Raw genomic sequence first — 27,013 nt, forward strand, 5'->3', positions numbered from 1 at the left:
GTTTTCTTATATATTAATGTTACATAAATAAAAAAACCTATATTATATAAATTTAAATATTTTCACAATAAATTGTCATATATATATATATATATATATATATATATATATATATATATATATATATATACATACATAATATATTTAATTAACTCTATAGTGATAAAAATCCATAATCAAACGACTGATATTGATTCCAGAACATAATGTAATTATATATATCAACAGCATTATTGGTAGAGCAGAAAAAATGATGTGTGTCTTATGAAGTATTTCAACACCTAAAAAAATACGTTTAATATTATACTTTTATGTAATATGCAAACAATTAATACAACTTACTTGTATAGCCCAAAAACGTGATGTATATGTAATATGCAACAGATATAAACCAAAGTGTATTCCCAACAAATCGTCCACCAAAGACATTTGTATTTATGAGGCCTATAAATTTTTTTTAGTTGTTTCTAATGTATCATATATTATGAAATCATTATTGTCTTAAGTTACAACATATAAATGTGATTCAGATTTTCTTACCGTTATATATAAAAAGTTGTAGAATGTGAAGTATTATTAAAGGTGGAAAAAAAGCATTCAAATGAATGTCAAATGCATATCCCCATTCGACATCTTGACTTTTATCAATTCTTAAATATCGATTAGTTATAAACCTATATGTAATAAAAATATTTGATTACAAATACGGAATACAGGCGCTTAGATTTGATATATATTTATATATGGTTTACCAAAAAATAGTGGCTACTACTAAACCAACAACAATGTAATCAACAAAAATCATATAAAGTAAAAGTCTTATAAATTGGAAAAATCCTAATCCCAAAACTACGGCAATACCAACTGCAGAAATACAAAGCCAACATGTTAATAATACTAAAAATGCTGGATCATCTCTTGCAAATTGTGATTTTGTTTCTGAAAATTTTAATTTTAATTGATTAAAAACTTAAAATTTCTTTTATACATTTGTGATAGAATACTTACGTTTTCTACTTTGAAAATTTCTATAAACTTTTTGTGGTGCTGTGAATAAAAAGATCATTTGCCATAATGCAAACTCAAAATCCATTTGCTCAAATTTTAATAACTTCCTCAAGTATTTATAACATTTTGTTGCAGCACTGATACAATTATGCCTGTAAGATAATCATATTTAATTTATATTATCTCTTTAAAAAGATTAAGATTTCTATGCCATACCTATATGTAACAGGCGTTGGTAACGTTGATCCTACATCTACTAAAATTGGAGATGTACAACGACTTGTAGGAGGAGAAGTTGAAAATTTCATTTTTGTTTACTTAGTTATGATCTTTGCTCTATTTCTCTCTCCCTCTCTCTCTCTCTCCCCTTTTCTGAAAAAAAATTTAACAATTAATTTTTTATAACTATTGTATACAATTAGAAATATATTTATAAGAATGTTATATCGGTAAAGAATGTAAACTTGTGTAAGAAAATAATAATTTATTTAAATATTACTATTAATAATTAAAAAGCTACCTTTATTTTATATTCGACCTGTAGACAAAAATAATGCATAACCTCGATTATACAACATAATTTATTTTTAAGTAAACTCTTAGGAGGACTTTTTCAAATATTCCTCACGAATGTAAATATATGATTAAACTAGAAAAAAAAAAGAAAACAAAGGCATTTGACACGAGAGTACGTTAGATGAGTTTAAGTCATAAGCTTAGTCAGTTGTATTATCCTGCTATGGACGATATTATTTTTAAAAGTTAGAAACGAATACTATAACATAATATATAATATTAATACATCTATTATTTATAATTTGATCAAAAGTTATACAATAAAACAGTGAAGATGTTTTGGGGTTTAATAATGGAGCCAAAAAAACGATATAGTCAAACCGTTGAAATACCATTTCACTTGTCTATGGCAACTTTGGATACTACAACCGGCAATGATGAAATAGTGCAAGTTACGATAACTTACAATGATACGAATTATTTACTTTGTAATCTGAAAAAAAGCACAATGTGGCAAGTATCACTTGACTTGAATTTTGAAAAAGGAAATGAAATAACTTTTATATGTAATGGTGAGAGTTATGTACATTTAACTGGATATTTGAATCATAAATTAATTTTGAAAGAACAAGAAGAACGAAATGAAGATTCACAAATAGCTAATAAACAAATAAAAAGAAAAGCAATGCATTATCCTAATGTATCTTCAAAACCAAAACGAATGAAATGTGAAATTGAATCTTCGGATGAGTTACAATCTGATTACAGTGAATATATAACTGGGACTGAGAGTGAAGAAGAAGATAATGATGAAGATGAAGATGAATATGAAGATGAAGAAGGAATAGGAATAGATGAAATGGATGATAGCTTTGAAGCTGATGATGATGATGAAGAACTTTGTTTAAATATGGAGTCTATTGATGTCTCTGAAGACAAAGAAGAAATTGAAGAAGATACTGAAAAAGAAAATAAACTTATCAAACGAAATAAAAAAAACAAACAAATCCAACAACAAGATAAGATGCAAGATGAAAGAAAATTAATGTCTGAACAGGAAGATGAAGAAAGAAAACAAGATAGAAAACAACAAAAGAAAAAATTGAGAACACAAAATGTTCTAAGAGAGATAAAGAAAACTAAACCTATAAGAATAAAAGATATAAAGATAGGCAATGGAGCAGTTGCAAAATCAGGAAAATTGATCTCCATTTATTATACGGGTAAATTAAAGAATGGCAAGAAATTTGATGAGAGTAAACAAGGAAATGGTTTTAAATTTAAACTTGGAAGAAATCAAGTGATTAAAGGATGGGACATAGGTATAATAGGTATGAAAGTTGGCGGAAAGAGGCAAATTATAATTCCTCCTGCTATGGGATATGGTGCTAGAGGTTTGCCCCCTTATATTCCTGGAAATAGTACACTTGAATATGAAATTGAATTAAGAAATGTTCAATGATATTTAAAAAAATCTTATTATGATTTGATTAATTTCCAAGCTTGTGATTACTAACAGTATCTGATTAACGCGAAACAAGTAAAACGAATTTTTGGTTAGTTTCAAATAATAATATTATTCAAATTGTATTCGATAAGATGTGATAGCAGATGCAACACAATTATTATATGTGATATTTAATATATTTTAACCTTATGTATGTCAAATATGTTGAAATAAGTGATATAAACAAATTTTATTATTAAATTAAAAAAGAAACATTATGTTTATTGTTACATTATCATTCTAGCTATTAGACAATTAATATAAATTACCTGTACACTTTTTTTTTTGTTTTTATAACATTAGATTTAAGCTTAATTTATGTCATACGTTAAATGTCAACAATATAAATAAGACAATAAATTTTAATTTTTGCATCATACACTTAATGAAAATTCACAATTTTATGTATCTTAATCTTTTCATATAAATTTCTTTTATCGGAATTAATGCGTACCGGGTTTTTTTTTACAGTTGGATAACTGATGATGTACATACATATATTAATTATGATTGGATGACTGGATAGAGAGAGAATGATAGATGTAATATGATTGCTACATAAACGAGATATGAAAATATTTATAAGCACCACATGAGTCATTAATATATTTAAGCATAAAAATTTTAAGATTCTATTAATTTACTTAAACGTAACAAAAAATAAAAAGATTAGAGATACGCTTTTATATTCGATCAACATTATTTACATGTTTCTCAATTTTCTGACGTTTTACAACGTGAAGATAGGTGTGCTGAAATCGCTATCATTCGCGCTCCCTAGTGGTTTAACCGGTAAACTTCAATAAAATTAAGTACTACATATAAAACAGAAATTAAATAAAATATTTACATATTATAATATATATGTAGTTATTACAATATATAATTATTAATATTATTCACAGAGTATGGAAAGGAATGTTTATTCTATGAAATTGTTATATAGCTACATTTTTAATAATATACATAGCTTCATTATCACATCCAAATAGTAAAGTTGTTTTATCAATGTCAATACTATTTATTGGTTTATGCATATCACAACAGAGCGATGTAACGTTAATATTACCATTTGTTCCTATTGTATTCAACCAATGAGTGTCTGTTGAATCTACAATGAAAATTACTATATGAATGACACATTTTATATGAATATATATATATATATATATATATATATATATATATATATATATATATGCTAGAAAAATAAAGTTACCTAATCTTAATTTTGAATTCTGTGTATTGTTCCAATGCCATAATTCACCACTGGTTGAACATGTAAATAAATTTTCTGGTCTGTCTGGATGAAACATAATTTCACTAACTGCTTTTGCATGAGCATTAAGCTGTGATATGGGATAAGTATGATGTCTTAAATCCCATACAGTCAAACTACCATCACCTCCACCTGCAACTATTATGTGCCTCTGTGTAGGATGATGTGCGATACTCATTGCTTCGGTCTGAAAAATATTTTATATAATTATTTAATATTTTAAGGACTATATTAATTACAAAAAAGATTAAAATATGAAATGTATACGATACTTTGATCTGTTCTGAAAGCATAAAAGTAGTTGCAGGAGTATCATGATCATTTCTTAAATCCCAAACTTTCATGTGTCCTCGTAAATTGCCTGTCAGTATTTCACTATGTCTTAGGAAATCAACACAATAAATAGAACAGCTATCTGCATTCTCTACAAATTTAAATAAAGTTTGCTCATATGAAAATTCTTATGAGTGTACATTATATAAACATTAATATTTACCAATTATTCTAACTGGTTTCTGTTGTGTAGTTGTCAGAAGATTGATTCGACCATCTTCACCCACCGAAACTATATCTTGCTCGAAATTAGAAAGAGCAGTACATGGAGCATAATCTAATGTTCTATATAAATAAACATTAATCATAATAATGAATTTGCACAGAGTTATATATATATCATGAAGTTTACTTACTTATAATTATGTATAAATTCCCATGCCATATGTTCTTTAAATTGAGGAAATGGATTTTCATGAATTTGTAATAGTTTAACAGAGCCTAAGGATGACGATGCCACAAAAAAGTTACTGTTTATAAACTGTAAAATTTATATAATATTAATCTTAACCAAACAACATCTATTGTATATTTAATCTTGAATATAAAACCTTTATTTCTGTAACATCACCGAGAAATGAATACTCAGAAGCAATAGTTGGATATGTTTCTTCATCTTCGTTTGTTGTAAGAGACCAATATGTAATTTTATTTACCTAGATATTAGAATAAAACGTTATAGATGACAATAATTTATTTTATTCATAAACTCATTTCAATAGAAAAATTTAGGTTATGTATCATTCATATACCGGATCGTCCCAGCTGCCGGTTAAAAAGTTTTTTATTTCTGCAAAATCTTCACGTTTCCATCTTATCTTTGAAATCTTTTGAGATATAAATGTTCCTTGGACATTTTCGCTCATTTTAAAAAAAACACTTTTTGTTAAAATTTCAATAAAACAAGAATATTATAAACGAAGTTACAGGTCAGATTGAAAAGAAGAGTAATTCTGAAGTTAATGTAAAATGTGTATTGATTCGATGAAATATATTTATATAATGTTAACGAATTATAGATCTTTAAATTGTTCTTATTTTATATATTAAAATTTATAATTTAAACTAAATCACGTATTAACGGTTAATACGAAAAAAAAAGTTCGATTTCCCGCGCTCGTAACTAATATCACGCTCGCGCCATTTTCATCCAAGCGATGAAATTCGATGAAATCTATTTCTGTGGACTCCAGGAACATCACCATCTTAGAAAGTTAGAATCTCGACGAGAGTCAAATGATTCTATAACGTTCTACCATTCGTAATGTCGATAATGATAAAACGTTCGATATTACTTTTGTATATTTTTGTGTTGTATTCGATTATCGTTAGTGCAATTGTACCAGTTTCGAAAAATGGTAAATAGATTTAAAATTTAAAACAATAACGAAAAAAAATTCATTATTAAAAAAATATATTATTGGTCTTTCATAACTTATGATAAAACACGACGCGTATATTTTCAGTTGAAATTGAAAGCAATGTTAGAGACGATAATAATATTATCGAAACGCAATATGCAGTTTGTAAAATTTCAACGGAGGATTTAGTCGCAAACGCACATGCTACCGTAACAAAAGTTCTCACAGGAGCCTGCAATGCAAGTAAGATTCGTTCGATTAAGATCTGTAACTTTTTGATTTGAACAGTTTTTCTTTCATTTTTGTTTTTTTTTTTCTTTCTTTCTTCTTCTTTTGCCCGTACGACTAACTCCATAAAAATGAATTCTCTTACAGAAACAGTAGAAGCGAGATTTGAAAAATTAGAAAAAAATTTATCCGACGAATTACAGGAGATCAAGATACTTCTTCGTACATTAATGGAACAACGTGATACTTCTTCAAAAATCAATGATACGATTTATCGAAATAACAAACAAAACGTTAAATCTAATTACAAGATTTTTTACAACGATCATAATGTTTCTCCAAGGCAAAATGAGATCAATGAATTTAATTATACGATTAAAACGGAATCATTGAATAGTTAGTGAAAATAGAATGAATGTTTACTTATTCATTTTTTTATCTAATTATCGTTTTTATATAAAACATTTATGTTTTTTGTTTTTTTTTTGTTTGTTTTTTTTTTTTTTTATTTTTTTTTCAGAATCCTTAAACGTTTTTACGTATTATTGGGAAATTAGGGGTTTCGAGGAGAAACTTTCGAAATGGGATAGAACACGTTACGAACGTAGTTCAACCTTTTACGTGGGTCAACCTGGATACGCGATGTATTTAAAAATTGTACCGAAATATTTTCCAGATGGTACAGTGTTTATAAGCGTTGGTTTAACGAGTGGTCAATACGATTCGTTCGTTAAATGGCCGTTCTCTTATAAAATCCAATTGTCGGTAAGAATATTCGATAAATAGAGAAATCGTCTTAATAATTAATATATTCGATATTATAAATATGAAATATTGTTTATTAAAGATTTTAGATCAGTCATTAGAAAAATTAAAAGAGGATAGACCTTCTCGTATTTGGGATCCAACTGCACTTTGTACAGAATATTTTTGGAAACGTCCTACATCGATTGGTGAAACAGATAATCCAGAATGTGTTGGTTTAAGTATCCCAAGAAATGTTATACTCTCTAGATTACCTTTGATTTTTCGTACTGGTACAAGTCATTCTCGATATATTTGGAATGACAGTATATTAGTGAAACTTGTTATCTATTTTTAAGTATTATCGATCTTTGAATGTCAATTGAAATGACGTGGAAAGAAAAACAAAAACAAAAACAAAAAAAAACAAAAAAAAAAAAAAAGAAGAAAAAAGAGAAAAATCCAATGTCTCGTTTTACAACATGAAATTCGTTTATTATAATTTCTTTTACAGATATAACACAATTTTTTTTTTCTTGTGGCGTAAAGCATCAAAATTAATTATAATATAAAAACGGTAAAAACATATTATCAATTATATTCATATTTACGCGATATGAATCAATATAGATATCGAAATGACGTTGCGATGTATTAAAAATATCTTCGTAGTTGATATCACAATATTAAAATAATATATAAATGGAATGAATTAAATCATCGCTTTCGATCGATATACTTATTTAAAAATATTATTAAACATAGATGAAATAATTCTAAATAATTTAATAATATTTTGACTTTCGATTGTTCATTTCATGAATCTAAAGGAGTACTTATATTAATTTCTATCAGTCAATTAATTTCTTCCAGTGCTAATTCTCGATCGGGTAAAACTGTGAAGTCCTGTGTTATCTCTGGGTGCTCATAATCATTAGAACCTCGAGAAATTATGTTTCGAATTTCTTCGGAAGCCGCATTTATTAAAGCTTTATAGATAGGTATCGGAAGACGAATTTTAATTCCTTTCTTAGAATCAAAGTACGGAGAATGAATTGAAGTTCCATGAAAACTCCTTTTCTTTCCACAGCCTGTGAAATTTTAGCCTTTTAACAAAAATCTTAAAGGATCGTATGAGATCCTTTCTTTCTTTAATGAGAATTCACTCACCGGTAAACGCATTGCAAAATGGTCTTTTCATTTTATATGTTCCATACATCGAAAATGCGTTCGAGATATCGCGCTGAAATCGATCAGAATAATTTTTACAAGAAATATGAAAATATCGTAATAGATGTAAATAATCAAAATCATATAATGCATATGATTTTTCTATTTAATAGCTTACCTCATTTTGCATTCCTTCTACATATCCCATCTTTATTAAGAATATCAATGGTATTATGAAGAAAAGGTAACCAATTATCTAAAAATTCAAAGTAAATTTTGATAATTTTAAATGGAACTAAAGAACGGATTAATTGTAATTAAAGATTCTTACGATGGAAATACATAAAACAAATAACTTCGTTTGATTTTCTAAAGACAAGAGCAAATGAATTGATGATTTAAATGAATTAAGGAAATAATTGTGATTGAGAAATAAAAAGTTCGAAGAACTTCGGAAAACATTTTGAATTATTTCTGAAAAAAATATTCATGTAATCTTATAATCGCCTACTAATTCCTACTGTTACATAATTTAAATAAAGTGGAAACGTTATACAATCACTTTTGTGCTTTGCTTAATTATCGATTAACATTAATACTTCATATTTTATCAAAGAGGAACAGATCTTTATGATGTTAATCGAAACAATCGTATTAATTAGATTCGTAGATTTGTTACAGTGTATATGTAATTAAAAATTGAACACTTGTTGCTTTAAAAATTTTCAAGTAAATAATTAATCGTAAAGCAAGCGAATTTGTGAAATTTTAAATATTATAGTTTTCGAGGTGAGTCCTGTACAATTTCTTTTTTCCATTGACGTCCATTCTCAAGTTTAGATGTATAAAACAGGCAATTTAAAAAATAATTATATTCTCGAGTATATTAAAATAAAAAAAAAAAATAGAAAAGTTTCCATAGTGTGAGATGTCTGTCAACGGCCATTTTGACACGTCATTAAAACTATATTAATGGCAAACATCAATGTCATTGAAAATATGCGATACTTGTATCGCTATTAATGTACATTTAATAAAAAATAAAAATAGTATAAAAATAAAAAAAAAAAAAAAAGAAATTAAGAAAAAATAAGGAAAAAATATGTATATTAATTTTATAAAAAGAACGTTTTACGTGAAAGTATTTTTTTTCTAATGACTTTGACAAAACCAAAATATATTCGATGCGAGATTAAAAATAAAGTGATGAAAATATTACAACGTGATTCGGTCTTCATATCGTAGTTTTTTGAAAAGCAATTACTATATATCCACGACGTCTCATGATAAATATATTAACACGAAGAATCTTGTAAAGAATTTAAACGTTCATACATATATCGCCGTTAGATCGCCCACGTATTACATAACTTCTTGTCTTACTAGCATAAATATAATTTATCTAACAGGTGACATATAAAAAAAAAAAAAAAAAAAAAAGAAAATCAAGTTTCTTATATTCTTAACAAAATAACAAACAACTAACTTCATCATTCGCCATTATTAAATTTCAATAGGTATTCATTGATCGATATTCAATTTCAATTCGACCGTGTTAATTTTTAAATCGTAAAGAACGATCTTATTGCAAATTCTTTTTTTTTTGTTTGTTTTTTTTTTCTCTTTGTCAAAAGTGTTAAAGGAAAATGATCTTTTCTTATGAAAAATAAAAAGAAAGAAAACAAAAGAACGTACCTTCATTCTGGATAAGTTTGAATAAAGTTCTTTGCGTATTTTCCTTCGTCTTGATACTTTCTTTCTCTCTTTCTTTCTTGTTTAAAAAAAAAAAATAAAGCTAAATATTACTCGCTATTACTGTCTCGCACAATTTGAACTTCGACTAAAATGATTAGAAAAGGCAAAGGGTTGCTTGATTCTTTGCGCACGAAGGGTGCCAAGGAGTAAACGTATTTGAGGAAGAAATCTGTGCGCGCTTGCTCTTCAAGTACAACCCCCTCCTCGATCAAAGAGAATCGAGACCGCCAGGAGAACGCATGACCGTACCTATATATACTCATTTTCTAACAGTGAATCGTGTATTTTATCATTTGCATTGGAAGGAGAATTTTATCCTCGCTTACGTAGTCTTGTGGTTACCCTCGAAATACATATATACATGCATACATACATATATATAACGTCTAAGAAGACAAAATGTATCATCCCTTGCACACTTCGTTGCTATTTGATCTTTATTCGTTCAAAATTCTTAATGTGATTTCTCTTCGGTAAGGCATTCAAGGCTAAGAAATGCAAATTCAAATTCCAATGTAATAAGAGAACGATTAATTGAGAAAGATAAATTACAATACGATTTAAACATATCGAATTTATATATTTCATCGATGTATTATTTCGGATATACAATTGACAATAAATATCTATAATGTTCATTGATAATAATTTCTTATTTTTATTTTTTTTTTATTTTTTTGATAATTTCAACTTCAAACAATCTTTCGCTAAGAGAATTTACGATAAGGTAAATTGAAAACGATTGAATATCGATAACAAGAAATCGTGAAAAAAGGAGTAGTCGATAAGAGTTTGAGTAAATCATAGAAAAACGTCCGGGGTTAAGTACTTACATCGTTCGTACATCAGAACCTGCTGCGTTATGATAAGGTCATTCACACCCTTGAAACAATCGTGTGCCATTTTCTTTTTCATATTTAAACAAAATATATATATATATATTTAATGATTTCAGTTAATCCTAAAAATGAGGATTAACAAAACACATACTAAAATAAACAGTTTTATATATATGTATTTAGTTTAATTATATACATATATATATATATATATATATATATATATATATATATATACACATATATATATATATGTATAAAGATATATATATATTTTTTAAAAAGATTTTTTGCAGACGCCTTAAAACATGAAACTTTTTATTTTTCAAGGAGAAAATGTAATATATTATATATTATACATTATATTATTTTATATAATATATCCCTACAATTTTTATATTATAGTAAAATATCGAACAAGTGAAACATGACTTATTATACAAAAATCAGATTGATTATATCATAAAGAATGTTTTATATTTATATTATTGTAACAACTACTATAATTTTTTTAATAGCAATTTAATTACTTTTATAGTGGTTTTATGTACAGTAGTAATAGAAGTTTAAATGATAGAAAACAATTTCGAAAAGATGGCGCTGATTGTCAAAAATATGGGATATATGGTAAAGAAGATCAAAGGCGGGAAATATGAAATATATCAATTTTTTTGTTCAAACGTTTTATCCTTCTTATTCGAAATAGAACATATATTACAAATAATTTTGTTTTATTTCTATTGTTTTATAAAGAATTGATTACAATTATTTATTATTTAGACGATATAGGTATTACAAGGTAAATAAAATTTTTATATAATAATGTATAATGTATAGTTTATTCAAAAAGATTTTGTTCAAAATACATATAAATAAAAAATAAATGCTTCCATGTAGAACATGCCATTATGCGATTCAGTTGTCTGTGTGATAATTATCGAGAATGTACTTTCGTGTAAAAAAATAGGATAATTAAAATTAACTTTAGGCCACAATAATTTAACTCCGTTTTTCAGTTTACTGGCAGCAGAAGAGTTGCAAATTGAATAAACTCATAAAAAAGTGGAAAATTAAAATGTCAGATTTAATACATTTTATATATATGTATAAATGTATATTCGTGATTGTTTAAAATCAAATAATAAATTTAATTGATTATTAATTATTAATGCAATTGAAGGAAATTATATTTTGTATTTACGATTAATAATCATAAGTTAAACATTCTTTTATAGCATAAGATTTAATAAGTGCTCTTATACTGCCTTAATTAGTAAATGTATAATGTTACAGAAAACTTTAAGAAAATAGATAGAGATATTAAATTTTATAAATTATTCATAACAAAGCGTATTCTAGCATGTATATTTTTTTTTTTTTCTTTTTATCCTCCTTTTTGGTTTTGAATTGTTACATGTAAATTGACAATATTTCAAGCTAGGCCATATCTCGCATATGTTTGTTTGCCTTATTATACTTTTTTGATGTGATGTTTTTATTTCATTTAGAAATTATTTTAATGCAGAGTGATTCAACAGTACACATAATATTAATTCATTACATTGTTCAGACAAATAAGTCAGAAGATAATTCATGATGTGACTAGAATCTTTTTACACTTCATACATTCATTTATAGTCTTATGTGCAAAAGTATATAATAAAAACTGTAAAAGTTACAATAGATTGTAATACATAGCTTTGGTTTATAGCATTTTTAGCGATATTATCCAAATAAGAAGGAAAATGCGACTTTTCTTAAGCTGCATGAGCTGTAAGTAGTGTAATTTATGTTATTGATGTATTTGTACTCAGAGTACTATCATTGATAAATATATCATCCTATAATTGAATCTGTAATAAAAAAACGAAATTATAAAAAGTTTTGATCTCATATATTTAAATATAGAGCTAAACTATTTAAAACAGCTGCCTCGAAAACATGTTACACCGTATATCGTGAATAAAAACATTACTTTTTATATTATTAATACTTTATTTACGACTGATACTATGTATATTATGTAAAAATTAGAAAATCTCTTGCCAAATTTGATAATTTTTTTTTTTTATGAATCTATTTATAATCACGATAGTTTCAATTATTGATTTTAATTAAAACAGAATATATGCATTACATTGATATATCAAGATATAACAGATTTTTTTTTTTTTTTTTTTTAATATACTATGATATGAGCAAATCAAATTATTTTGAAAAGCTATATAAAAGAATTGCACTACTTACAATAAATGCAAATCGATATATATATATATAACATAGTAATATAATACATAAACGTTATATGTTTATTCTCTAAACTTAGTGCGTTATGCGATACATATGTACGATTGTACATATGGATAAATTCCTATGGCTTAAAATGTCAAAAAGGTATGAAATATTCTTTGTATTTAAAACTGTGCAATATTTGATGCAAAAAAATTGTTAGTTAACAATTTGCATCATTAAATCATGTCTTAATCTGGAAGATATCCTCTAGCAGCTATTAAAATATCATATTATAGTTCACTTCAATTTGTTGAAGTTTATAAAGAAATTTCATGTACAATTAATTTATAAAAATCAATATTCTAGGTTTTAAAAATTAAATTCAATATTATAGCATACAGTTTACTGCAAACATCTCAGACATATTTTAAATCTCAATCAAACATCTAATTACTTGAATGTTTTATTGTACTCAAAATTGTATAAAGAAAAAAAAAAAAAAAAAAAAAAAAAAAAAAAAAAAAAAAAAAAAAAAAAAAAAATAACTTATATATGTCTGATTGAAATCCAAAATTTTCTGTTTCTATGCTACAGTATGTACACCTAGCAAGCATTACTGTCTTGTTAGAATATTCTCACCTATGATAAAAATTCTTTACTCATGGACTCGCGTTATAATTTGCTCAAAATTCACACTGATTATAAACACGAACAGAATATGGCATTCAGTTGGTTTACAGATTAAAAAGCATATGGCACTCAAGTCCTATCCTTTTCTATTCTAAATTTTTTGAATATAAAAAATAGCATGTTCACAAGTGGAGGAATATATCTGTTATCATCACACTACGTTATATTTGAATCCCTTATATAGAGCATGTTTTTATTTGATATCCATGGCACAAGTACCATTTGAATTTGTAGTTCAATATAAATCAATGAAAGTCTTTTAAAAATTTTAACTGTAATTGCAGTGAATTCTATAGCAAACACTGACTTTTGCACCATGTTCATACTTTTCATTAGTGAGTGCAATAGTTTAAATCTATAAATATTTAAACGAAAAAAATGTTATGGTTTTATTTAAAATACATTGTGCTATTCTCTTTCTTGTGTAACTGTGCATAGCATCATATCCTTATCATTGATATTTCACATTATTTTTATTTTATTATTCCGCATTTATTTTGATTATTATTTTTGCAAAATAAGCTCACTTATTTATATGAAAAATAATTCATAGGCTCTCAATAATGTCAATAATGTCTATAGTCAGATTGTATCTATGTAACACACAACCTGTACAATACTGTATCTATTACATGCAACAATGGAATTAAAAAGTATGATATTTGATATCTGTTTGCAATAAAATAATATTAATATATATCCTTAACTTTTAAATAATCAAAATACAATAAATATCAATATACACAAAATACACTACGGTTCATTCTTTTACTATGCATATGTTGATAAAATGTTTAAATTGTAAACAATGAAGTATCCCATAAAGAATAGTAATAATTTTCAAAATAGTATCTACAAGTTCTCATTGCTGAATGTCGAACTTAGTGTCATCTTATTTCATTATTATTTACGTAGAAATTCGACATTTTACTGCAAAAGATTTATTAATCTTGTTAATAATTTTATTGCATACAATTGATGTAAAAAGTGCTGGCTTTGATTTTTTGATTTTTCGATGCTATGGCACTGTTTATTTAAGTCTATGATACTAATTTTTCAACTTGTAAAATTTGTTAGTATATCGATTGCTACAGTAACTAACATGTATACCTCCTAAAATGAATATATCCTTTTTTTCTACTGTCATAAATATAAAAATCGAAACTCTGGCAGCCATGATAAGTAAAGCTTTGTTATTCTTTTTTATCTTATTTTTGACAGACACAACACATTCACACAATATTATAATAATTTAATGAGTATACTTCTAATCAATAAGTCTACTGCAAAATAAAATGAAAAGCTATCATTAAACCATATTTCTCATGATTGTTTCCTATTAATCGTCATACTGACTAGTTCACCGATAAATATAATCGTACTATGATATAAATTTAAAAAGTTCACTCTGCATAAAATTGTACCAAACTTTTTCTATGGATTTAATAAGTAATGTTGTAAAATTATTACAATATTATACTTTCTCGTTGTCTAAACTTTCAAGTCTTGTTTAAGTGTTACAACTTACATTAGGACCAGGAAGTTGTAAATTGTACTTTATTTGTAACACGGTGAACTGCAGCTGCCAGAAAAATTTATTAAATTGTATGCGCTGCTATCTCTTCTTAGTACATCTATCGTATCGTTCTTATGACCAAACTAATTTCAGTCTGTCATTTCATGTGAGTGTTTACCTATATCAGTGAGATTTCCATTTCCCTTGTAATTTATAACATAATGCATCTTCTCTGTCGACGTTTTTGTGGTTCAGGTCTTAAAACTGCACGAACTGCTTCATCAAATACTTGTTTTAAGCCACGTTGTGTGAGAGCAGAACATTCCATGTATTTTACAGCACGAATCTGTAACTCATAAAACACATGTCATTTTTGCCACCGATATCTATAATATATATTAACAAAATACGATTTCATATCAACCTTATTAGCCAATTTTTGTCCTTGTTCTCTCTTTATGGCACTAAGTCCTTGTTCAGCTAAGGCAATTAAAGTTTCACGATCATCTCGTAAATCTATTTTAGTTCCAACAAGTATCATCGGTGCATCTGGGCAGTGGTGTTTTATTTCTGGATACCATTTACTAGTAACATTTTCAAAAGACGAAGGACTTGTTACAGAAAAACATATAAGAAATACATCAGTCTGTGGATAAGAGAGAGGTCGAAGTCTGTCATAGTCTTCTTGGCCTGCCGTGTCCCAAAGTCCTAAGCTTACAGGAATTCCATCCACCACCATGGGTGCTGAATAATTATCAAATCTATATAAACATAAATCAAATGAAATTGTAATTATATTGAAATAAGTTATATAACTTATTTAAGTTATATCTTTAATTAATATCTCCAAATATTAAATAGAAATGATGTTTTATATTTATATATTTATATATATACATATATATTATTGCACCCTGTATAGTAATAATTTCTTTCGCAGATATAAAATTTAAAAGATATTTTTATATATCCTAACAAGATGCTTTATAAAAAGACAATATAAAATAAATGGTTTCCTGTATGCAGTAGTAGGGTGCTCTTATTACCACTGCATTACTATTATTAGCCATACCAGTTCATCGTTCTAAAGAAGAAATATGTAGGGAAAAAATAGAAAGATGATTTCCAAATGGAAGAAAGAAATAGAAATAAAATGATTCCTTACAAATCTGTATATATATATATATATATATATATAAATGTACTTTAGATAAATTATTACATGGCAATATAATATTACATTTCACTTACACAGTTGGTACATATTCTCCAGGGAAACTGTCTGTGGTATATGATATTAACATACATGTTTTTCCAACTGTTCCATCTCCTACTACAACGCATTTGATAGGTCTACCAGAGCTCATGATTCTGATTCTGAAGTGATAAACATAAAATATTAATAATATAGCACTTACACACATATATGTATATGTATATATATATATATATATATATATACATATATATATATACATATATATATATATATATGTTAATTTTAAAACAAATGAAAGAAAAATTTATATGTAATACAGGAAAAAAAAACAAGTTGTAATAATTTAATATAAATTGATAGTTCTAATCATTCTTGTGAATATTATCGATTTTTCAAATTATCTATAAAAAAAAAATTAAAGTAATCCGGTTAGAAAAAAAAAAAAAAAAGAAAAAAACAAGAAACGAAAAATCAATAAACCAACGAAAAAATTTATTCCATATATAAAAAGAATTTTAAAAAGCATTACTGCCCTCATAGACACTTTATTAACAGTGAATTACTTCGTTGGTTTGTCAATATAACGCAAAATAATTAATTAAAAATGATATTTAAAATAATTAATTTATATACATAGATATCGTATAGTTATTTTATTTAGCACAAATAAGCATGTTAGTTCGTTTTCGATAGTATAATTTAGTGATATCAGTGACATTATAACCATTCTACTAAATGCGAAGGGCTTGTCCTAATAATGTTACATTATTAGTATCGCGTTATGTCGAATTGAATAAATGATATTTCTAATAGCACTCACCAAAATACGAAAAAAAAAAACAATTCCTTTCTAGAAAAAAAACTTATTTAATACTAGTTTATAGAATATATGCAGTTAGCACTCTTCAAAAAATCACAAAAGCAGATGCCATGATGGTGTTGCGGTTTTTCGAGCTCATAGACGTAGTCAGACGTAGTCTTCGCTTGGTGACAGATGTTCGACAATCACCTTTTCCCTTCCCCTCTGTTTCGAAAAAGTTATTGTTCGGAACGGTTCGACAGAGACATCTATCATACGGGATGTCCATTCAAATAAAATTCTTTTATGTCATAACATTCGATATAAAAAAAATATTTGTACGTTAGTAAACGAATTAAGAAAACTTACGTGTAATAATGCGTGATATTAAATAATAACTTTGAGATACGTTGAATATTTTTTTTAAACAATGAAACTATATTATTTCAATATCTCCTTTTTGACACTTTGTTTTACACGAAATTATTTAGAAACTGTTTCATTCGTTTCAATTACTTTGTGTGACGTAGTCTATGATAATGCAATATGACCAACTGTAAAAATTAAAAAACGTATTTCTTTCGTTTATGTTTGTCAAGTTTCTACACTGTTCGTAAACGTTTGCTTGATGCATTGTGATTTTATATCAGTTTATCAGTTTTGTATATATTTTCAATCGAATGTTTAAATAATTGTTTATTATTCATTAAGAGATTGAAAAAGTAGAAGAGATTAAAGTAAAATGCCTGCACAAGATATTGCGGTTCCACAACCGCCAGCAACCGAAGGAGAAGAAAATGCACCTTCGTCCCAACCAATTGTAGGAATTATTTATCCTCCTCCAGAAGTTAGAAGTATCCTTTTAAATTATAAATTACAAAATGATCGATTAAGGTAATATTGTCTATGAAATTGAATATAATGATGAAATATCATATTTATGTATATATTTTTTCCTTACGCAATTATGCAGATATCGTTGACAAAACTGCTAGCTTCGTAGCTAGAAATGGACCGGAATTTGAATCAAGAATTAGACAAAATGAATTAGGAAATGCAAAATTTAATTTCTTGAATTTTGGCGATCCATATCATGCATATTATCAACACAAAGTTAAAGAATTTAAAGAAGGTAAAGCTCAGGAACCGTCTATGGGCTCAGGTGGAGGGAAAACTGTTAACTTAACGGCACATCAAAAGCAACAAGAAATTTTAAAACAAGTAGAACAGCCCTTTGTTCCTAAAGATCCACCTGCAGAATTTGAATTTATCGCAGATCCTCCTTCTATTTCTGCATTGGATTTGTATGTATTGATTGATCATTTTTATTCTGCTATAAGTTTATTTATATCTTTAAATAAAAAATATATTTTATTTTATTTTAGGGATATTGTGAAATTAACAGCACAATTTGTAGCACGTAATGGACGTCAATTTTTAACCAATTTAATGAATAGAGAGCAACGTAATTTTCAATTTGATTTTTTACGTCCTCAGCATTCATTGTTTCAATATTTTACAAAACTTTTGGAACAATATACCAAAGTATACATACATATATATATTTTTTTTTATTATTAAAATTGAATAATTTATTATGTTTATTTGTTTATTCTGATTAGTAATAATCTTAATTTTTAATAGGTATTAATTCCACCGAAAGATTTATTACCACGATTAAAAGATGAAGTGTTTAATATGGATAAGATTTTAGAACAGGTTAAGTATCGCGCTGAATGGCTGAAATATCAAGAAGCTCAAAGACGTAAAGAGGAAGAAGAATTAGAGCGAGAGAGAGTTGCTTATGCCCAAATTGATTGGCATGATTTTGTTGTCGTTGAAACTGTAGATTATCAACAATTTGAAGTTGGTAATTTTCCAGCACCAACAACTCCTGATGAAGTTGGAGCTAGGGTTCTTATGCAGGTAAACTGGATGATGATAAAAGAATATTAAAAGTATCATTGTTAATCAAACGCTCATTTGTTTATTAAATATTGTTAAATAGGAACGTATTGAAGAAGGGGAAGATGTTGAGATGCAAATTGACAGTGATGGAGAAGAGGAGATGCAAACTCGTACTGAAGGTGAAAAAGATCGTGCTAAGGACAACAATCAGGTGATTATATTAAAAATATTTAATTGTTATTGGATATATAAAGTATTAATATTATTTTACGTTGTTTTCAGGTACAAGATATGGAAGAGGATTCAAGTGATGACGATGATGTGTCTCCTCCAGGTGATAGTCATAAGTCCAAAGAATCTAAAATACGAGACGCAAGTATGCAACCTCCACCATTACCACCGACACCTGGAAACGTTGTAGTGAAGAAAGGATATGATCCAAAACAACATGGTAAGTAAATAACTTCACGAACTTTTTGTTTTAAAAGTATGCTATTAGAGATATTGTTAATATTTCAAACGTTTCAGCTGTTAAAGCTGCTCGTCCAGTTGCTCCGGATGAATATTTGATTTCACCGATTACGGGAGAACGTATACCTGCTAGTAAAGTGCAAGAACATATGAGAATTGGTTTATTAGATCCACGTTGGGTTGAACAACGGGATAAACATTTAGATAAATTAGCGCAAGAAACGGTATTTGCTCCGGGTACTGCGATTGAGGCTAGTCTTAAGCAACTCGCTGAAAGACGTACTGATATATTTGGTGTTGGTGACGAAGAAACTGCAATCGGTAAAAAGATCGGCGAAGAGGATAAAAAGAAAGACGATAAGGTTACATGGGATGGTCATACATCTAGCGTTGAAGCTGCAACAAGAGCAGCTCGAGCTAATATCACGTTAGAGGAACAAATTCATCAAATACACAAGGTTAAGGGACTTCTTCCGGACGAAGAAAAGGAAAAGATTGGACCGAAGCCTGCTAATCGTGCAGCAGAACTTTCACATATGGCTGCTGTTGCCTCTAAGCCTCAAGCTACTCTAAAAGCACCACCCAAACCACCAGCTCCAAAACCGATACCAGTCCCAGCACAACCACCACCACCTCCGACTATGAGTATGCCTACAATGGCAATTCCACAACCAATGATGCCACAGGCACCGATGATGATGATGGCTCCTATGCCACCAATCAGACCACCACCACTTATGAGTATGATCTATCAATTATTTATCGTTTTACGTAATTTGAGAACGTTTAAATTTTATACTTTTATATGATTAAAATTTTAGCACCAACTATGTCACCATTTATGCCAACACCACCACCTATGCAACCACCAATGGCATCAGCTGTAAGTGTTAAGAACTTGATAGTCATCTGTAAACATTTTTCTAATGAATATGTGAATTAATTGTTTTTTCTTTTTTTCTTTTTTTTTAGATTGGTATCAAACATACTGCAGAACCTATGGAAGAAGAACCTCAGACTAAGAAATTGCGTTCTGAAGATACATTGATTCCAGAACAAGCATTCCTTGCAAGAAATAAGGTAGAATAAATAACAAGAAATAATTTATGTTGTATATAAAATTATGATTGTATTACTATAAAATTTTTTTTTTTTTTTTTTTTTTGTATTAGGGTCCAGTACAATTGAATATAGCTGTGCCCATGATGACCGAAAAGGCAGAATGGAAATTGAATGGGCAGACGTTAAATATCACTCTGCAATTAAGTGACACTGTTGTAACTATGAAAGCTTTGATTCATGAACAAACTGGTATGCCACCGGGAAAACAAAAGTTACAATATGAGGTATGAAATAATATCAATGAAAAAATTTAATAATATAATTTTTCTTTTTTTAATTAATAAGAAATATTTATATATATATTTTTTATTGTCGATTATAAATTAATTAATGAATTATTTCAGGGAATGTTCTTTAAAGATGGTAATACTCTTGCTTATTATAATTTATCATCCGGAAATGTTATTAATCTTCTTCCCAAGGAAAGAGGTGGTAGGAAGAAATAAATGATGATTTTTATTAGTAAGTTGAAAAACATTTTTATTTATCTATCATATATATCTTGTTTTATTAAAAAAAGACTAGAAAAACATATTTTTTCAATTAATATATATTCTCTAATGATTATATATAAAAATAATACGAATGATATAATAGAAAAGTAATTATTACAAATAATAACAAAATACAAAAATAAAAAAGAAAGATTAGATTTATTATTAATTAATACAATATATTTTAATAAGTTAACAATAATAATTTAATATATTAAATTTGGCATTATATATATATATATATATATTATACAATTTATATTATGAATTCTATATATTATAAATTCCCTTTAATAAATTGCACTTAGTTTTTCATACAATTTCAACAATTGCATTTAGTTTTTCTTGTACTTTTAAGCACTAAGGCACTGTTAGTAAAAAAAAAAAAAAAAAAAAAAAAAAAGAAAGATTAAATTAAGTATATAGCAAGAAATATTTAAAATAGAACAAGTATTAGGAAATCAATTGTATTTTAATATTTGTGCTTCGTTTGTAAGTTGTTTATGATTTTCGCATTTTTTTTTTTTCTTTTTCTTTTTTTTTCTTTTTCCCAAGAAATAAAAACATAAGAAAACGTGCATGCTCTTATATATATGTATAAGTAGCGTAAATGCATTAAATCATACGTGACTTATCTATCATTACTTACTCCAAGATTCTAACGGAGATTAATCTTATGTAAAAATTGTTTTATTAGAACTTTGACTCTATTATGAATAGATAAAATTTTTCTATTACCTAAATTAAGTATAAATGTTTAAGATAATGCATATGCGTAGGTAATTATATATCATTGTGTGTATATGTATATATATGTATATATATATATATATATATATACACATAACTATGATATGCATCTATCGCGATATAAAATTGTGGAATTTGTTGGAAGTTAATTAGCTAAAGATTTATGCAATCGAATTTATTGCAATATTTCATTTTACTTATCTGACTGTGATTGATTTGTTTTTATTATTCTTTCTATCAACTTTCGATAACGTTGCGTCATTGGTCGATAAATCTAAAAGTACATTTATAAAATTGAATAATTTTCATATTTTTTAAACAGATTAATTATTTATATAATGTATAGTTGAAAATCAAACTTAATAGGTATAGATCTTGATAGGTATTAACTTACAGATTCAGCATCGTCGTATGGTCGACATACGAGTGTTGGTTCTGGTAAAGAAGCAGTTATGTCTTCAAAGTTATTTTCGTTTCTTAATAAACCGTGTTTTGCTTGATATGCTGCTCCCATCATAGCCGAATTCGTAATTTCCTTTTATAATAAAGATATATATTAAATCAAATCAAATAATAGAAATTAACACACATGCGATATAATTCTTATAAAATTAATATTAACCCCTGATTGAATAATTTCAACTTGTGCGACGTTTGGATTGCGCGACACCCCAGGCACTTTGAACAGCTGTCATTTATACAGTATGAATAATTTTATTTCCAAAATGAAAGTATATTTTTTAAAGCTTCGATAATAATAATTAGTAATTTTGAAAATGCATTTTAAATTCTGTCATTATATAAAAAAAAAAAATTCATGAATCATGCAATGCACAAATTGTTTTAATTAAGTTCAAATTTATTCTGGGATATCCTGTAATCCTGACACAATTAGGGTTGTGTGTTTTTCTTTATTTTTTTATCGTTTTAAATAATTACCGATATATAGACAGGCGAATTGAAGACATCAGCAAGTACTTGTAGTATAGTTTTATTAGCAGATGCACCGCCTGTTGCTATTATACGAGTATTGGGACCTAATTTTATAGAATTAGTAAAGTTTAGAAAAAAAGAGAAAATATTCGTAATTCGTAATTCGTAATAATTTACACCAACCAATAACAAAACCAAAATCTTCTGCGTGTGCTCTTTTTGCCACAAATTGGCCTTCAATGAGTGCTCGAACCTCTACCTCTTTCGAGCTATATCGATTAATTTCATCGTTAGCTTTATTAAATCTATGATCACCGATCACGGACGGTAAAATTTCCTGTGCGTCAAAATATAGTCCAAAATTTCCAAAATTTCCTCGCGGTGTACTTTCTAATAATTCGTTAAATATTTGCCATGAACCTTGCGCAGCATTGTCACGTATTCTTTCTCTAGTCAATGATCCATTTTTAAAACTAAACGTGTATATATATATATATATATATACATATAAAAATCTAATTATTTGATAACATTCTATTAGAAATAAAATATGATATAGTGAATTTATATCGTTACCAAAGTAATGCCATATATGCCTCATCTTCAATAGGATTACAGAGAATGTGCCCATCGATAGCAGTTTTTGGTTCGTTCAGCCATAAAAATAAAGTATCACTAGTTCCTAAACTACATGCAATATCTCCTTTTTTCAATCTCATTCCTAAACATAGTTAAATAATATATGTATATATATATATATTTTTTTTTTTCTTTTCTTTATATACATTACATTTTCAATTTTATATATTAACAAATCCACTTTAAAATTTCCACAGATAACACGTACCTACCAACGAACCCGGATTATCTCCTGTAAATGCAATTATCCTGCAACTCTCATTGAAGCCAAATCTTTCGACAAAGTAAGACGATATTGGGCCGATATTGTTATAGGAAGAGATCGGTTTGCCCAATTTTTTTCTTAAATCAGGCGCACAGGTCTATGAAAATAAAGTGACAAAAAAATAAAATAAAAAAAAAAAAAAAAAAGGAGAATAGAGTTAAGTTAATTTATCAATAGTCATCAATCAAAATTGTATTATATTTACCTCTAACAAGACATCGTCCCAATCCTTCGTACGAATGTTTAATAGATTCATACCAGAGCCATCTGACCAATCGATTGGCGCAAAGTCACCCAAGAAGAGAGAGGCAAGAAAACTACTGATCAAAGAAATTCTCTGAAAGAATGAATATATCCAATTGATAGAAACTAGAGAAATCAGGTAAAGGCATTCAACATGGAATTTGTTAGCATTAATATAAGTCGTTAAACAGTCGTATTAAGAACAATCTGAATCGTACAAAAAACGTATGGTTATAAAAGGGGATGTGAAGGAGTGTTATATAAAGTCTTTGATAGATCCCATTGTATATATAGGTAAATGGGTAGCACACTAAATATTTATTGAATACTTTCGAATACCTCGATTTTACGCTGTTTTCTATTTCTTTTCTTTATTTTATTTTTCTTTTTTTTTTTTTTTCAAGCGAAGAAACCGAAGAATGTGTTTAATTAGGTATACCTCGGTACTACTATAGGCTTCTGGCCTTCTTCGTGCTATCTTTGCTATTTGCGGTCCTGCAAATCTTTCGTATGCTCGAGACCCAGTTATTTCTGCCAATTTCTGCAATTGAAAATTTTCAATTTACGACATTATGAATATATTTATCGTTTCATATAATCGATTATATATAATTTTGATTAGAAATAAAAGACTTTACTTTTGGGTCACCTACGGTCATCTCGAAAAGATGACACTCGTTGGACGTACTAGAATCCATCCATACAGGCGATTGTGTTATCGAAAACGACGTTGCGAATTGTTCGTGTAAAAATTTCGTTGGTTCTAAATTTTTCAATAGACTTTGACTACCTTTCCCCCAATAAACGGTACCGTGTTGCTGTTAAATGATATAGCATTATCGCATTAAGAAATAACAAAAGAAAGAGGGGTTTATAATTATATTCGTTTTTTTTGTTTTTTTCCTCTCCTTTACCTGAGCACATCCGGAAATAGCTGACACTTTGCTAAAATCAACCCCGCAAACACGTAGTTTGTCTAATATCATATCCAATGCCTTGACCCACATCAAAGTTGGTGCCACTACTACGTGAGATTCGCATTTATTTTGTATAACACCTCCGTACGTTCTAAAAATACAAGAAAAAAAAAAAATCATTAGAACGTGTGTATGTATATATATATATATATATATGTACATACATCATTAATTCTCTCATATGATATATAAGAGAAAAAAAAAAATTTCACGTTTTAAACGTGATATACCTAAATTCTGGTAGATCATTGTCGAATTGTACACTGGTCTCATGTAGAATACCGAGATCGTCATCGACCACAACAGCCTTCAACTGGCAACAAATGCAACGAACTTGATATTATTAATTATCTTAAAATATTCTTTAAAGGAGAGATTATCTGTTTATTTCTAGATTAGATTTTACCGTGACATTAGATTAGGAATGACCTCGAAAGACGTCAAAGCGTAATATAAAGTGCGAGGAGTCAAGGGGTCGCGGAGATTTGATTTTCTTTTTTTTCCCTTCTTTCCATTTATCTCATTTTCGTTCGAATTAAACGCGCGTAGTTTCGGGGAGGGTCGCGCATGCGCATTCGGGAACTCTCGAAGTCTCTTCATGAGTGAACATAGGAGATAGTCGTGAGAGGTACGTTAAACAAACTTCGGAACTGTGAGATTTTACGATTCTGAGATCTAGATTCCTTGATAAAAGAGGTTGCTTTCACCTTGCACTGCGCGATATATGTAACAATGAAGATAAACGCGATGTCTTGAAATTGTCACGTTTGCAATCGTTAAAGGAATCCCATATTGGAGTTAGTAGCGAGAGCGAGAGGGCGAGAGAGAGAGAGAGAGAGAGAGAGAGAGAGAGGGAGGGAGGAAGAGAGAGGAAGGAGAGATAGAGATAAATAGAGAGAAAGAGAGAGAGGGAGAGAGAGAGAGAGAGAGAGAAAGAGATCACAAACGAAGGAAGGGTTATGGAAGAGGAGAGGGAAGAGATTTAGAGAGACGGACGCATGGCCCGACCACTCTCAACTTTACAGCCGAGATAAGGAGGAGAGAGCTGCGCGTGTAAGCGACGAATCTTCGTATAGTACATATGTACACAACACACGGGACGAGAAAAATTTTCTTTTCTTTTTTTCCTCCTTTTTTTCTCTTCCTTTTTCTTTTTTCTTTTTTCTTACTTTTTTTTTTTTGTCATTGTTTCTCTTTTTCTTTTCTTTACGTTTCACGTAGTACACCTCCCGTTATTATAATCTTCTTTTCTTTCGAATTCTTCCTTCCCCCCGCCCCGCCCCCGTTTTTTTTCCCCCCCTATTCTCCACTATTCTCTTCTCTACTCTTCTCCCTCCCACTTTTCGCTTTATTGTTTTTTCTCTTTTTTCCCTTCTCTTTTTTCCTTCCCACGGGGGAAAATTCGATTGAGTTGATATGGTAGGAGAGTATCTTTACCTGCTGCGTGCTGAGATCGAGGCCTAAGTATGTCGCGTTCGAAGATGCCCCCATGACTTATTACTTTTAATTTATTTTTTTTTCTTTTCTCTCTCTCTCTCTCTCTCTCTCTCTTTCTCTCTTTCTCTCTATCGAATATCTCTTCGTACCGTCTCACTCTTGTCAAGCGTCGAATTGAAGTTCTAACAACTAAACGTCACCACGTTGACGACGTTCGCGTTTTGTGGACTTGGATGGGAATGAGAGGGAGAACGAGAACGAAAAAGAAGAGAGAGAGAGAAAGAGAGAGAGAGAGAGAGAGAGAGAGAGAGAAACACGGAAGATGGAGAGCGCGTTGGTGTAAAGAAAGAGATAAAGAGAGAGAGAGAGAGAGAGAGAGAGAGAGAGAGAGAGAGAGAGAGGAAGAGGGAAGGATAGAAAGTTGTAGGCGTTTCGCCTCGTAGCGTATTCACGTCCGTATTGTCCTTAACCGTTCGCTAAACTACAAGACTCACGGCGAACTAACTTCGGCTCGCTTCGTTTTCCGTCCTCAACCTCAACGTGGCATCGTTGTTACGCGCTATTTCTCGTCTATGTAT

At 28.3% G+C, this 27,013-nt stretch overlaps 8 protein-coding genes across 17 annotated transcripts in view; 3 read left to right on the forward strand and 5 right to left on the reverse strand.

The window, feature by feature from the left end:
• Window positions 1–121: 121 nt before the first annotated feature.
• LOC124426910 (protein unc-50 homolog) lies at window positions 122–3,733 on the reverse strand. Of its 2 annotated transcripts, none has more exons than XM_046969168.1 (7): window positions 3,301–3,733; window positions 1,225–1,380; window positions 1,009–1,160; window positions 753–939; window positions 541–674; window positions 343–444; window positions 122–281 (listed from the first exon to the last, which is right to left on the reverse strand). In XM_046969168.1, the coding sequence occupies exons 2-7, from the start codon at window positions 1,314–1,316 to the stop codon at window positions 145–147; spliced, it is 804 nt and encodes a 267-aa protein (XP_046825124.1). In that variant the 5' UTR covers window positions 1,317–1,380; window positions 3,301–3,733; the 3' UTR covers window positions 122–144. The 2 variants fall into 2 exon arrangements, with proteins under 2 accessions (XP_046825124.1, XP_046825125.1); XM_046969169.1 differs by lacking the exon at window positions 3,301–3,733 and adding an exon at window positions 1,529–1,657.
• LOC124426907 (46 kDa FK506-binding nuclear protein-like) lies at window positions 1,657–3,292 on the forward strand. Its single transcript, XM_046969164.1, has one exon. The coding sequence runs from the start codon at window positions 1,859–1,861 to the stop codon at window positions 2,984–2,986; it is 1,128 nt and encodes a 375-aa protein (XP_046825120.1). The 5' UTR covers window positions 1,657–1,858; the 3' UTR covers window positions 2,987–3,292.
• A 205-nt stretch (window positions 3,734–3,938) lies between the features above and the next one.
• Window positions 3,939–5,526, reverse strand: LOC124426908 (nucleoporin Nup43). Its single transcript, XM_046969166.1, has 7 exons — window positions 5,396–5,526; window positions 5,195–5,299; window positions 5,000–5,124; window positions 4,807–4,928; window positions 4,583–4,734; window positions 4,251–4,497; window positions 3,939–4,142 (listed from the first exon to the last, which is right to left on the reverse strand). Exons 1-7 carry the CDS (start codon window positions 5,507–5,509, stop codon window positions 3,970–3,972), a joined length of 1,038 nt encoding a protein of 345 aa, XP_046825122.1. The 5' UTR covers window positions 5,510–5,526; the 3' UTR covers window positions 3,939–3,969.
• A 338-nt stretch (window positions 5,527–5,864) lies between these two features.
• Window positions 5,865–7,345, forward strand: LOC124426909 (TNF receptor-associated factor 6-like). The gene is made up of 5 exons (XM_046969167.1): window positions 5,865–6,001; window positions 6,110–6,247; window positions 6,380–6,628; window positions 6,753–6,997; window positions 7,080–7,345. The coding sequence occupies exons 1-5, from the start codon at window positions 5,908–5,910 to the stop codon at window positions 7,332–7,334; spliced, it is 981 nt and encodes a 326-aa protein (XP_046825123.1). The 5' UTR covers window positions 5,865–5,907; the 3' UTR covers window positions 7,335–7,345.
• A 484-nt stretch (window positions 7,346–7,829) lies between these two features.
• Window positions 7,830–10,099, reverse strand: LOC124426912. The gene is made up of 4 exons (XM_046969171.1): window positions 9,842–10,099; window positions 8,325–8,402; window positions 8,147–8,219; window positions 7,830–8,067 (listed from the first exon to the last, which is right to left on the reverse strand). Exons 1-4 carry the CDS (start codon window positions 9,845–9,847, stop codon window positions 7,832–7,834), a joined length of 393 nt encoding a protein of 130 aa, XP_046825127.1. The 5' UTR covers window positions 9,848–10,099; the 3' UTR covers window positions 7,830–7,831.
• A 1,461-nt stretch (window positions 10,100–11,560) lies between these two features.
• Window positions 11,561–17,705, reverse strand: LOC124426917 (ras-related C3 botulinum toxin substrate 1). Of its 3 annotated transcripts, none has more exons than XM_046969184.1 (6): window positions 17,566–17,705; window positions 17,218–17,465; window positions 16,430–16,555; window positions 15,603–15,939; window positions 15,357–15,524; window positions 11,561–12,593 (listed from the first exon to the last, which is right to left on the reverse strand). In XM_046969184.1, the coding sequence occupies exons 3-5, from the start codon at window positions 16,543–16,545 to the stop codon at window positions 15,390–15,392; spliced, it is 588 nt and encodes a 195-aa protein (XP_046825140.1). In that variant the 5' UTR covers window positions 16,546–16,555; window positions 17,218–17,465; window positions 17,566–17,705; the 3' UTR covers window positions 11,561–12,593; window positions 15,357–15,389. The 3 variants fall into 3 exon arrangements, with proteins under 3 accessions (XP_046825140.1, XP_046825139.1, XP_046825138.1); XM_046969183.1 differs by having other exon boundaries at window positions 11,561–15,244; XM_046969182.1 differs by having other exon boundaries at window positions 11,561–15,524.
• An 83-nt stretch (window positions 17,706–17,788) lies between these two features.
• On the forward strand, window positions 17,789–23,927 carry LOC124426913 (splicing factor 3A subunit 1). 2 transcript variants are annotated; one of them, XM_046969172.1, is made up of 12 exons: window positions 17,789–18,050; window positions 18,170–18,500; window positions 18,582–18,741; window positions 18,841–19,122; window positions 19,205–19,315; window positions 19,387–19,555; window positions 19,633–20,316; window positions 20,397–20,458; window positions 20,548–20,655; window positions 20,748–20,921; window positions 21,042–21,159; window positions 23,711–23,927. In XM_046969172.1, the coding sequence occupies exons 1-11, from the start codon at window positions 17,939–17,941 to the stop codon at window positions 21,141–21,143; spliced, it is 2,295 nt and encodes a 764-aa protein (XP_046825128.1). In that variant the 5' UTR covers window positions 17,789–17,938; the 3' UTR covers window positions 21,144–21,159; window positions 23,711–23,927. The 2 variants fall into 2 exon arrangements, with proteins under 2 accessions (XP_046825128.1, XP_046825129.1); XM_046969173.1 differs by having other exon boundaries at window positions 17,954–18,090.
• Window positions 21,571–27,013, reverse strand: part of LOC124426916 (xylulose kinase) — a 5,621-nt gene continuing 178 nt past the window's right edge. The window contains exons 1-12 of one of the 6 annotated variants that reach the window (XM_046969180.1): window positions 26,941–27,013; window positions 25,229–25,311; window positions 24,936–25,089; window positions 24,660–24,839; window positions 24,461–24,562; window positions 23,984–24,115; window positions 23,722–23,875; window positions 23,451–23,595; window positions 23,058–23,347; window positions 22,881–22,978; window positions 22,336–22,476; window positions 21,571–22,215 (exon numbers count right to left, since the gene is read on the reverse strand). The exon at window positions 26,941–27,013 is cut by the window's right edge and continues 44 nt beyond it. In XM_046969180.1, the coding sequence (XP_046825136.1) occupies window positions 22,135–22,215; window positions 22,336–22,476; window positions 22,881–22,978; window positions 23,058–23,347; window positions 23,451–23,595; window positions 23,722–23,875; window positions 23,984–24,115; window positions 24,461–24,562; window positions 24,660–24,839; window positions 24,936–25,028 (1,416 nt within the window). In that variant the 5' untranslated portion in view covers window positions 25,029–25,089; window positions 25,229–25,311; window positions 26,941–27,013 and the 3' untranslated portion in view covers window positions 21,571–22,134. The other 5 variants (XM_046969178.1, XM_046969179.1, XM_046969175.1 and 2 more) reach the window with 5 other exon arrangements.

This window comes from Vespa crabro, chromosome 9, assembly GCF_910589235.1.
Source record: "Vespa crabro chromosome 9, iyVesCrab1.2, whole genome shotgun sequence".
In the NCBI taxonomy this organism is placed as follows: Eukaryota; Metazoa; Arthropoda; class Insecta; order Hymenoptera; family Vespidae; genus Vespa; species Vespa crabro.